At 37.1% G+C, this 13087-nt stretch overlaps 1 protein-coding gene across 3 annotated transcripts in view; it reads right to left on the bottom strand.

The window, feature by feature from the left end:
- The window catches only part of ACER3 (alkaline ceramidase 3), a 206987-nt gene that overhangs the window by 40364 nt on the left and 153536 nt on the right, over positions 1-13087 (bottom strand). For all 3 annotated transcript variants that reach the window (XM_020989517.2, XM_078156929.1, XM_020989518.2), the window contains one exon: positions 10754-10789. In XM_020989517.2, the coding sequence (XP_020845176.1) occupies positions 10754-10789 (36 nt within the window). The remainder of the gene's footprint in view (positions 1-10753; positions 10790-13087) is intronic.

Below are 13087 nucleotides of genomic sequence, written 5' to 3'. Positions count from 1 at the left end.
CAGATCTACATAATTAGAACTGCAGAATATTGAAGCTGTAAAGCACTGGTTAAAAAATAGAGAGGTTGATGGGTGGACATTAGGTACACAAGTCAAGTCAGGCAACTTCTTGTCTTCTCTCGCCATTGCCACTGTCGATACCTCCTCTTTTCTTCCTCTCTTTTCTCTAGGTTCTCATGACACTGCTCTCTCCTGGTTCACCTCCTACCTGTGCTGGATCTTCAGCCAGATTTGATTGGTGACTTTATTAGCTCCCATGGAGTCAATTATCATCTCTATGCAGATGATCATCTCATATCTCCAACTGTCTATTAAATAACTCTAACTGGATGCTCCATAGACATCGAACTCAATATATCCAAGCCTGAACTCATTATCTTTCCCTAAGAAACCTCTCCCCTCTTTCAAATTTCCCTAATCGTGCCAAAGGTACCACTACCATCCTCCCAATCATCCACGCTGGCCACCCAGGTGCCATCTTTGACTCTTATTCTCTATCATCCTCATATAACCAATCTCTTCTCAAGTCCTTTCTAATCTACATTTACAACTTCTCTTGTAATAGCCCTTTTACCTTCAGCGACACTGCTATTACCCCCCTGCAGGCCTTTGTCACCTGACATTTAGACTGCTGTAACTGCCTGATCGTTGGTGTCCCTGCCTCAAGTCTCTCCCCATCCAAGTCCCACTTCCACTCGGTTATCAAACTAATTTTCCTACAGGTGTGACCACGTCACTGTCCCACTCAATAAACCACAGCGGCTCCCTATTACCCCTATGATCAAATATAAAGTTTAGTTTTAAAAGCCCTGCATAATCCTGTTTTTCACTTCATTTTTTCCCATGGTTTTTCCCCCCCTTTTGGTCTGTTCTTTCACAACATGACTAATAAGGAAATGTTTTATATGACTGAACATATGTTGTAACCTATTATCAAGTTATTTACTATCTTAAGGGCGGGAGGTGTGGGAGAGAGGAAAAAAATTTGGAACTCAAAATTAAAAAACAAATTGAATGTTAAAAATTGTCTTTAAATGTAATTGGGAAAAAAATGAAATAGCATTAAAAAAAAATAAAGCCCTACACCACCTGTCCCTTTTCTACCATTCCAGCCTTCTTACTCCCCTCTATGTACTATGCGAACCAACAACACCGACCTCAGTGACATTCCTCATACAGGATACTCCAATTCCTGACTTTTTTGCATTTTCACTGGCTGCCCCCAATGTCTAGAATGCTTTCTTTCCTCATCTCCATTTCCTTGCTTCCCTAGCTGCCTGTAAGACTTAGCTAAAACCCTACCTTCTGCAAGAAGCCTTATCCTGGTTCCTCTCAATGCCAGTAACCTCTCTGAAACTACTCCAACTTTCATTGTATCTATCTTGTACATACACAGTTGTTTGCATGTTGTCTATCCTATTAAAATGGGGGCTCCTTGAGAGCAAAGACAAGTTTTTGTCATTTTTTTCCTATTTCTATTGCTCAGCACAGTTCCTGGCATATAGTAGGCACTTAATGAATACTTGTTGACTTGATTTGGCCACACATTAAGATAAGCTCCAAATGGATATGTTAGAGATATAAGGTCATATTATAAACAAATTAGAGGAACAAGGAAGAAATTATTTTTTGTATACATGGGTAGGGAAGAGAATTCATGACCAAATAGGGGAGAGAGAGTTTCACAGAAAAATAAAATTTCAACTACCTAAAATTAAAAAGTTTTTGCACAAACAAAACAAATACAGCTAAAATTAGAAGGGCAACAGTTAACTGAGAAAAAAATCTTTGCAGAAAATTTCTCTGATAAATATCTAATTTCTAACATATACAAGAAATGGATTCAAATTTGAAAGACTAAGAGCCATTTCCTAATAGATAGTCAAAGGACACAGTTTTCAAATGAAGATATCTAAGCTACCAATAGTCATATAAAATGTTCATTAATAATTATAGAAATTTAAATTAATGCAACTCTGAGGTTCTCATACTTATTAGATTGGCAAAGCTGACAAAAAAGGAAAATGACAAAAGTTGGTAGGGTTGTGGGAAAAGAGGCACATTAATGCACTGTTGGTAGAGTTGTGAAGTGGTCTAGCCATTTTAAAAAGCAATTTGGAACAATGCCTTAAAAGTTACTAACTAGGCTTTATAACCCCTAAGAGAACAAAGAAAGAAGAAAATATCCTTTACATACAAAAATATTTATAGTAGCTCTTTTTTTGTGGTAACAAAGAATTGGAAGCAATTGGGAAATAGCTCAAAAAATAATGATATGTTAATGTAACAGAATACTATTACAAAGTTTCAGAGAAACCCAGAAGACTTGTATGAACTGATGCAGAGTAAACTGAGTAGAAACAGAACAACTTATGCAATACCAATAATAGTGTAAAGATAAGCAACTTTGAAACACTTAAGAACTCTGATCAATGCAATTCCAACCATGACTTCAAGGGACAGATGAAGAAATAAAAAATAAATAAGGAACTCAAAATGTCAGAACTAGACCTTACAGATCATCTAATTTTGTTTAAGGTCATTTAAGTTATAATAATAGCTTCTATTCCTTTAGTGCTCTAATGTTCAAAAAGTACTTTTCTCACAACAACTCTTGGAGTTGGTAGTCAAAGTATTTCCATTTAGAGATGAAGAAATTGAGGATTTGAAGTCTAGCGACTTGTTTCTTGGCTACAGAACTTGCAGTGAATGTTGGATCTGGAATTTAAACCCAGGTTTCTCAACTCTAAGACGAGACCACGTCCACTGTACCATGCAAGTCATTCAAGCCACAACAGCAGAAAAGAAGTGATATTATTTGATGATGTTACTTTATTTCATGTGACCAATTTCAGATGTCCTACGGGGTGATCAGCAATGATTTGTGTTTGAAGTTTACACTGAAAAAATGCATAGATTATACAGTATTTAAAGTTAGACAGGACCTTAGAAAGCATCTAGTAACTAGATTCTAGTTCAAATGCCTCATTTTATGAAGCCCAGAGAAAGGAAGTTAACTTAAGTAAAGTCACAGAGGTAGTAAGCAGCAGACCTAGGACTCAAACTCTGGTCTTCTGATTCCAAATCCAAGACTCTTTCCATTATTACACACTCTCTCCTACTCTTTTGTTCTAACATTTTGAATTCTAATGTTCCTTCTAACTTTATGTTTCACAAACTAATATTCTATGCTCTAAAATTTCTTCCTGTTCTAATATTCTCTGTGCTAAGGTTTCTCTAGCTAAATCGTTCTAGGTTCTAACATCCTATTTATGTAAGAAAATCTTTACACCTTTAATTCCTTACACTGAGTCATTAATTACTTTATATTAGTCTGGCCTCTAGATGGCACAGTGGATATAATGCTGGTCCTGGACTGAGTTCAAATTCAGGTATTTAAGAGCTCTGTGACCCTGGGCAGGTCATTTAACCTCTGTTTGCCTGAGTTTCCTCAACTGTAAAATAGAGCTAATAAAAGCACCTATTGCACAGCTGTAAGTTGTTGTGAGGATTAAACGAGATATTTGTTCAGCATTTAGCAGTGTCTAGAACATAGTGAGCCCTCAGTAAATATCTGTTCCTTACTCCCTACCACTTCACATTCATATTTTTGAACCTGGAGAAAAAAAAAGACATGATAGTTAATGGAAAGGGCAGGGGATTTGGAGTTATAGTTGAAGGATCCTGAGTTTACATTTTGACTCTTCAATTTAATAGCTGTGTGAATCCAAACAAATTATTTCCTTTTTTCGTCCTGTTTCCCAATCTGCAGAATGCCAGGATTGAATTAGATGATCTGTAAGACCACTTTCGACTCTAAAATCTACGGATCTTATGATTCTATGCATCTTAAATGGACTCTAACAGTATAGATATGACACTAAAGAAAACCCATGAGCCCCATCAACATTTTCATGGATTGAATGATAGAATTATCAAAGTTGGAAGGAGACCCAAGTGAGCATCTAGTCTAGATACCCCATGCCATCCAAGATTTTGGATCCAAATCATATTATCTAAGTCATATTATTTGGTTTTTGCCCCTTGTTGCAAAAATATAAACAGATTTAAATATTAGAAGTACAAATACAAGAAGGTTAGAAATTTAAAATTAACATGCAATTTGAGTTTGAAATCACTGATCCAGTCTAACCCCACCTAACAATAAGCTCTGTACTAGAAGGATCATGTAGTTTTTTAGTCTATCCCTGAGGCATGAATCTCCTTTATCAAAGGACAACAGTAATCTAATCTCTGCTTGAAGATATCTTATTCCACTTTCAGATATCTTTCTAATTGTGAGGATACTATTTTTAGTAGAGCAAAAAGAAAAGCAAATTTGGAGTCAAAAGACTTAAGGAATCCTGGCTGTATCAGTGTGACTTTGTGCAAGTCACCTAAACTCAATGTGATCATCAGTAAAATGGACATAACATTTGTCCTATCTCATAGGGTTCTTGTGAGGAAAGTATTTTGCAAATTGTAAAGGGCCATAGAAATGAGAGCTATTACTCCTTATAATGAACTAGCATCTGCTTTCTTGACATATCTTTCCCATTACTCCTAATTCTGTCTTTGGGAGCCACAAAGAACACTTCTAAATCTCTCCCATGAAGCTGTGATTCTTAGATCTTGTCTTGGAAGGTAACTGTACTACATAATATGTGCTGAAGCAGAATAAAGGGACAAATTTCAAACACTTTTTTGATAGCATAGCTTCCTGCTTTTGTTTCCTTCCTTATTAATCAATAACCTCTCAGTTCAATAATTCATCAAATGTTTGAACTGGGTAAAACCAGTTTTCGAGGCATTAAAATGAACTGTTTCCAGATCTTTCTCTTTCAGATCATATTACTACATAGGGATACTATACGGATTTTGAATTGCAGGCCACATCTTTTGAAATGGCAAAATCCAAAGTCCTGGCTCTGTCACTTACTCTACAATAGGACCACAAGTAAATCACTTCACTATTCTGGGCCTCCTAAAATGAAAGTGTTGCACTAAGTGGCTTACAAAGTACTTCCTAACTTTAATATTCTATGATTCTGTGAAGTGCTTAAAACAAATATCCTAGTATTTCCTTTATTATCTTCTGCTGCTATAATCCAGGAAAACCGATTTCTTTTACATTAGAATCAGAATCTGAGTTGGTGCCAAGAGGGCATCTAGTCCAAGGCCCTCTTCTGTAATTTACTCCCACTCACTCCCAAAACAAATGGTTAACTAGTTTAAAAAAGGGATCATCCAGTCTCTGCTTAAAAGCCTCTTGTGATGGGGAACACACTAACTCCTTAGGCAGCTAGTTCCATTACTGGACAGTTCTAATTGTTAGGAAGCTTGTTTTGCATCTATCCAAGGCTGGCTCTCAGCACCTTCCCCCTATTGCTTGTAGTGTTTGCTCCCAGAATGAGAACAAATCAAATGTCTTTTCCCCAGAAGAGCTCTTCAAACACATGATTTTTGCTGGCCATGATCTAAGTCTTTTCTTAAGGGTAAACATTTCCTAATCCTCTCCCTGATCCTACTATGGTATAAGTTCAAGACCTGTCAATATCCTTCAGAGTGTGGCACCTAGACCAAAGCACAAATCAGCTATGGTCTGACCTGGGTAAAGGACAGAAGAACCATATTATATATGGGAGCTCAGCTATAACCAAGTCAGTAAACAGGTCAGCACACATAAGTACGGAAGAAATTTAGGCAGCTCAACATTACTCCGCAGGAAATAATGTTTCATCTATGGCTTAAAATATTTCCTCCTTTGTTCTGTCAATAAACAGCACTTTAAAATAGTTTAGATGTAATGGAAAGCACCCTTAGAATTGGAATTGATTTCTAGTCCTGCCCCTGCCCTTGCTCCTAACTCATTCTGTGACCTTTGATAAAGCTACTCCCCTCTCATTTTCTGGTATCTTTTTAAAATCACCTTACTCCCCTGGGCCTCAGTTTCTTCATCTGCAAAATGAGTGGGGAGGATCTCTTAGGTTCCTTCCAGTTCTAACTCCCATAGTGTTACAATATTGAAGGTTGACAGTATCTATAAACCTTCCCTTCTAACATCTCTACCATATGGCTTATAAAAAGTAAAATTCAGACCACTGTGATTTGGTATTTGATACTTAGTAAATAACAGCAAATAACAGATACTTGGTAAATAAGAGGCATTTTCTGGGGAGGGATTAACTTTTTTTTGGCTTTTATATAACGTTTGGGGAGTTGGAAGCAGAGTACATGGAGATCTGGGAGTCAATGGAACTTCCCTAGAAATAGCACTCCATGGTGCAATTAACATTCATTTCTAGTATAGCACCTTTTCTGATTTGAAAATGGAACTATACAGAAATGTGAGTTTAGGAAACAGATGACTTAATTTTTCTGATACTCATTTGTAGCATCAGAAAGTTAGACTAAGATCATTTCTATGGTCCTTTCCATTCTTCCAAGAAAATTAACATTGACTCTGCCCCCTTTTTTTATTTCTGGCTCTTGCTAATAGGATCTTGGGTATGAGTTGAAAGAGCACTGCACTAGAAAGCAGAAGACCTGTGTTCAAGCCTTAGTTTAGACATGAACCACATTCCTGAGCAAGGCATATAACCTCATTACACCTCAGTTTCCTCATCTGTAAAATAATACTTGCCCTATGCCCCTCTTAGGTTTGATATTAGTAAAGAACTGTGTAAACTATTAAAGCCTATAGTAGTGAAAAAAATTACATCTGTTTTCATCTGTAAAATGGAGGTCATAATACCAGTCCTGCCTATTTTACAAAGTGGTTGCGAGGATTTAATAAAATAGCATGCGACAAAGAAAACAAATGTAAGGTACACAGATGACAAATGCTGTAATAATAATAATGTTAACATTTACATAACACTTTACAGTTTGCAAATAACTATATGTTCTATCTTATTTGACCCTTACAACAACCTTTGCAGGGAGTGTCATTATTATCCCAATTTTACCGATGGGGAAAACTGAGGCTGAAAGATGTTAAGTAACTTGCCTTCTTGTGAGATTTTACAAAGGTCATTTAACCTATTAGGGCCTCAGTTTCCTTATCTACACAATGATATGGTTGGACTAGATGGCCTTGAAGGTTCCTTCCCACTCTAGGGCTACATTCTTAAGGCAATATGATTGTCACATAGCCCATTTCATTGCTGGACAGCTGTGCTTGTTAGGGAGTTTTTTTCTTATATTGAGATGAAATCTGTTTTAACTTCCATTGCTGATTCTACTTCTGACCTCTGACCTTAGACACTTAGTAGCTGTGTGACCCTGGATGACAAACTTAACTCTGTTTACCTCAGTTTCCTCATCTGTAAAATGAGCTGGAGAAGGAAATGGCAACCACTCCAGTTTCTTTGCCAAGAAAGCCCTAAAAGAGGTCATAAAGAGTTGGACACAACTAAAATAAGTAACAACAACAAAAACGGGTATAATAATACCTGTGATACCAATCTCACAGGATTGTTATAAGGATCAATTAAGTCAGGTAATAAAAAAAGCACAATATAAATATCCACTATTTTTAAAAAACTGGAACAAACTAGTTCCCTATTAGGAATGTGATAAAATAATTGACGCCTATAATGTTCTCTTCCCCAATTCAAGGTAAACACTTCTAGTTCTTTCAAGTAGAACTCATCTATGTCTGCTCTCTAACATGCTCATTCCTCTTTTAGAAATGACAAAGCTTGTTGATGTCCCTTTTAAAATTCAGTGCTTAGACTTGGATACAATGTTCCAGATGTGTTTATTCTGCTCAAGTGTTGATACTAGAATTATTGGCAACCTATGAACACCTGCTGAGTGCTTGTGACTGGGGAAGTTAGTTCCTGCCTGAAATTTTACTATAGAAAAGGCAGATATAGCATGGTGCTGTATATATAACATGAGATTTGGAATCCACAGACCTGTCCAGAGTCACATAGCTGGTCAATGTCTGAGCAGGCAGAATGGAACAGCAGAAAAGAACATGGAGCTCGAGTATGAGGACCTGGACTCACTCTAACCTCTTGGTACTTACTACCTGTGTGACTATGGCTAAGTAACTTAACTGCCCTAGGCTTTGGTTCCTTCATCTGTAAAATGAGGAACATGGGACAGATGGCCACAGAGGTCCCTCTACACTTAGATCTATGATTCTATGATCCTACATCTTCTCGCCTCCGTATCCAGACGGGAGGAGTGGGTTTGGATCCAAGATTGAGATTAGAGTCTTGGTTCTACCACTTAATTGCTGGGTGCTCTTGGGCAATTCCTTCTTTAAAACTCAGTTTCATCATCTGTATAAAGTAAATAACAGATGCTGGGAATTTCAGAGCTGAGAAGTCACCTCAAAGGACATCTAGTCCAATGCCTCTCAGAGCCATAATCCTGACAAGTGGTGAAATATTCTGTTCTTGAAGATTTCCTTTGACAAGGAATTCACCACCTCCTCAGGTAGTTCAATAGTGCTAACTGTTAATTTTTTTTTCACATTAACTTGAAATTGTCTTCTCTAGAAATGTCCACTGAGGCCAAGCAGAATAAGTCTAATCTCTTTTCTACTGAAAAGCCCTGCAAACACTTGAAGAAAGCTATTAAGGCCCCCTCAAAAGTCTTTTATTCTTCAGGCTAAATAGTCCTTCAACATTTTCTCACATGGCATGATCTCGGTCCCTTTCCCATCCTCAATGTCCTCTTCTGAATGCATTCTAGGGTGTCAATGTTCTTCCTAAAATGTGGTACCCAGAACTGAACACAACACTACAGATGGGTGATCTCCCTACTTCTGAAGTCTACTTCTATAACGCAGCCTTAAACTTTTTTGGCTCTCATATCAGACTGTGGATTTAAAAGAAGCTTGTAATCCCTAAACCCCTCAAATTCTTTTCACATGAAGTAGCCATGCCTAGATATGTCTTTCTCATCCTGTACCTGGAAAGTTTACCTTTTTTAAATGCACAGACTCAGCTCTCTTTTTTGCTTCTCTATCTTTCTGTACATGTTGGCCTTCTCCAGGTCTAAGAAATGTGTCGCTGCTTTCATTTCTCATCTTATCTTCCCTTTTCTCCCTCCTTTCAGTACGTAGAGTACAGTGTAGGGAACACTAGGGGACACTGGACCCTGACTCTTACTAAGTCAAAATAAGACCAGGGTTTTTTTTAACTAATAATTTCTGACTAAGAGGAAACATGAATTTGGGCTGAGATGTGATTACTGGAGTAAACTGAGTGCTCATATTTATAGAAGGATTGTAGGTCACAGAATCACCAAATTTAAGAGTTGGAAGGGACCTTATGGACCATCTAGTCCAGTTCTACCCAAACTGTAACATAACATAACATAACATAACATAACATAACATAACATAACATAACATAACATAACATAACATAACATAACATAATATAACATAACATAACATAATATAACATAACATAGTAGTCATCTAGCCTCTGTCTGAAGATCTCCAATGAAGGAGAGTCCACTACCTCTAAAAACTTCTTGGATACTCTAGAGGAATATGAAAAGAGATTGTGTATCTTTTTTAGTCCTCATTTCCTAAGACACTGTTCCTTCAGACTTCTACTTCTTGGCCTGATGCCTTTAAAAAAATTACTCTATCTCAGTTGCTTCATCTGTGAAGTAGGAATATGAATTCTTGTACTATCTACGATACAGGGCTGTTTCACAAGAAAGGACGCCAGAAACTATAAAGTTCTCTTCTATTAGTCATTTTGGTCCCCTTTGAGAATGAAGGACAACAACCAACCAACCAATCATTCATGATTAACATGAGTAAGTATAAGTAAAATAAAGGGAAGTGGACCAGAAAAATAGCAAGGGTAAGGAAAAACAGATGGACTCTCTCTGAGTTGTATCCTAGTATTCATAAGATAGTAACAGAATCAGATGTCATCCAGGGTATTAGGTAGATTCTTCATCAAGAATCAAGGGAAAGACATGAAAAAGAACTGTCCAGGCTGAGAAGGCTTGGATGGTTTGCCATCCATTTGCATGGAAGGAGTAACAGACCTTGATCACTGATGCATGTAAGTATGGAAATCATATTAACAATAAAGTTTATATTCCTTATATTCCTTAGTGACTAAAAAGCACTATGTTTTTTATATATAAGTAAAAGGATAAGCAAATAGAACTATATTTCACTTTTAAAAAACTTAATACACAAAAGTTCAAACTTTCAGAATAAAAAGGAGAGGGAAGGAAAAAATTTGTATTTTAAAAGGATTCACTACAATATTCCTTTACCCAGAAAATTCTCCCTGTGTCTTCACAATAAAATTTCATTTTTATAATTTTATTTTTATCATTATAATCATGATTATTATCAAGAACATAAGCAATAGGTATTGAAGCCCTTACTGGGGCCAGGCACTGTGCTAAGAACTGGAGATACAAAGAGAGGCAAAAACAATCCCTGCCCTTAAGGAACTCACATTCTAATGGGGGAGAAGACATGTAAATAATTACATACTAACAAGATATGTCCAGGGTAAACTGGAGATAATTTCTGGAGAGGCATTAGCAGTTGGAAGAAATGTTGTGAAGGCAAAAATGACAAGACTTGGCAACAGATTAGATATGTAGGGTGAGTAAAGAGAGATGTCACAGATGATGCCAACGTTGTGAATCTCAGTATATTTATACATATGTACGTAGACATAAATGGATGAAAAAAGAAAATTCAGGCTCTTATATTAAATAATCAAGAACTGAGAGGGAAGAAAAGACTTACCTGGTGGAATACAGGCTCTTTAACTTTTAGGTAAACCTGCAAAGAGTTAAAAGAATCATGCATTAACATAACCCATCACAAAAGGCCCAACAATCCAATCTTCATTCACAAGTCATTCCATGCTCTATCTTACAAAGATTATTTATTTCTCAATCCTGACTTTAGTCCTTTTGGAGGTAATCCAGATCAGATGAAAAATCCAGACGAGAAGAAAGAGTATTGATCTATGGGCCAAAAGATCTGAGTTTTGAGTTTTGGCTCCACGATTTAATGTATGACATTGGTAAAGAAGGCACTTCCCTTCTTTGGGGCCTAGTTTTATCAGCTCTACAATAAAGGAGAAAGACTATTTGTTTTCTTTTGAATCAAAGAAAGAGTGGGAGTCTGGCAACATAGGATTTAACCTGTGTCCTGCCATTAACTTGCTGCGTGATCTTGAGCAAATAACTATCTTTCTGGATCTAATTTCTTCTTTGTAAAAAAAGAGGATTGAACTAGCTGACCTTTCAGCACTGAACTGATAATTTTGAGAAATCTGGTTCAACACAGTTTTTGTATCAAGTGTAGGCTACCTGACACTACTTTTAAAAAATGGTAAATACATTCATGGGGCAGCTAAGTGGTACAGAGAACAGAGTGCTTGGCCTGGAGTCAAAAAGACTCATCTTTCTGAATTCAAATATGGCCTCAGACACTTATTAGCTGGGTCACCCTGGCTGGGCAAGTCACTTTACCCTGTTTGCCTCAGTTTCCTCATCTATAAAATGAGCTGGATAAGGAAATAACAAATTGGAGTACAGTGTCTTTGCAAGAAAACCCCAAATGTAGTCATGAAGAGCCAAACACAACTGAAATGACTGAATAACAACTAAAATCCACACATGACATACATATCTTAGATACCTTATCATCCTGGTCACTCTCATTTGAACAAGTTCTGGTTTGTCAATATCTCTCCTAAAATGTGATATCCTAAACTAAGGTTTATGAGGTATTATTCTAGATGGCATGTGACTAGTACTGACTGGAGTAGGACTATTGTTTACCTCATTTTGGACACTGGGATCCTATCCATGTAGTCTAAGATTACATTAGCTTTTTTTGGCTCATAAAGAGCCTGAGATGTGCTAAAACTGTCTAGTTCAAGTGCTTTCTGGCACCTAGTACAACACAGATTCTCACCAAATACATTCTAGAAAAAGCAGTGGCATCTCTGGGAAGAGTTTTATCCTTTTTGTAGGATGGCAACCTATGGTTGACATGAATTCTTTGTTCCTGGAGGAAATTAGATAATGTAACTGGCATTCATGCAATGCTTTTTAATATTTTTGAACTATTCTTTTCCCCCTTAAGCCTAGAGGAAAATTATAATTTAAAGAACAAAAGGTGACAGGGTTGAGAATCACCATTCCCTTCCTCTTATAGCTTCTGGTTTTGATGGTTGCCTTTTTCTTCTGCTTCCCTGAAGCGGGGGAAGCACATGTCTTCTCTTAGGCAAGCTGTCTATCCAATTCATACTTGAAACGGAATCCTTTCCACAACTTACTCAATAGGTAGTCAGTCAGCCAGTCTTTACTCAAAGATCTCCAGTAACAGGAAATCAACTGCCTTGTAGGCACTTCTAGGCAGCTCCAGTGGTTAGGACATCTTTCTTTTTTTTTTTTGTTCAAATCGACATTGACCTTGGCAGCTTCTACTCCCTGCTTCTAGTTCTGACCCATTGGGACAAGCAGGACACATCTAATCACTCTTCCACTCTTTCATATGACAAGCCCTTCTAATACAATGCATATATCATATTCCTTTAAAATCTTTCTACCATCTTGGCTGCTTCCTTTGGAGACTGCAATTTATTAAAGTCTTTCCTAAAATTTGCCACACAGAACAGAAAATAATACTCCAGATGTGGTCTGACGAGGGTTAAGTACAAGACTATTATGTCTAATAGGAAGAAATGAAGGAAAAAGGGTAAGCACTTTACAAATATCTCATTTTATCCTCACAACAAAACTGGGAGGCAGGTGCTATTTTCCCCATTTTACAGCTGAGAAAACTGAGGCAAACAGGTTAAGTGACTTGCCCAAAGTCACATAGCTAGCAAGTATCTGAGCCTTGATCTGAATTCAGGTTTTTCTGACTTCAGGCCCTGTGTTTGGTCCTCTGTGCCATCAAACTGTCCTATTTGTCTACATGGCCTAAAACTACATTATGTTTTTTGGTTTTCGTATCATACAATTGACTTATAGTCTATTAAAATCCCTAAGATCAGATGCCCATTGATTCGGGAATGACTAAAGAAACTGTGGCACACGCACATAATGAAATATTACTGTG

Source organism: Phascolarctos cinereus, unplaced genomic scaffold (assembly GCF_003287225.1).
Source record: "Phascolarctos cinereus isolate Bilbo 61053 unplaced genomic scaffold, phaCin_HiC Scaffold_726;HRSCAF=1367, whole genome shotgun sequence".
Taxonomy (NCBI): Eukaryota; Metazoa; Chordata; class Mammalia; order Diprotodontia; family Phascolarctidae; genus Phascolarctos; species Phascolarctos cinereus.
The sequence above is the reverse complement of the archived record's forward strand: the minus strand, read 5'-3'. Positions and strand labels throughout refer to the sequence as shown.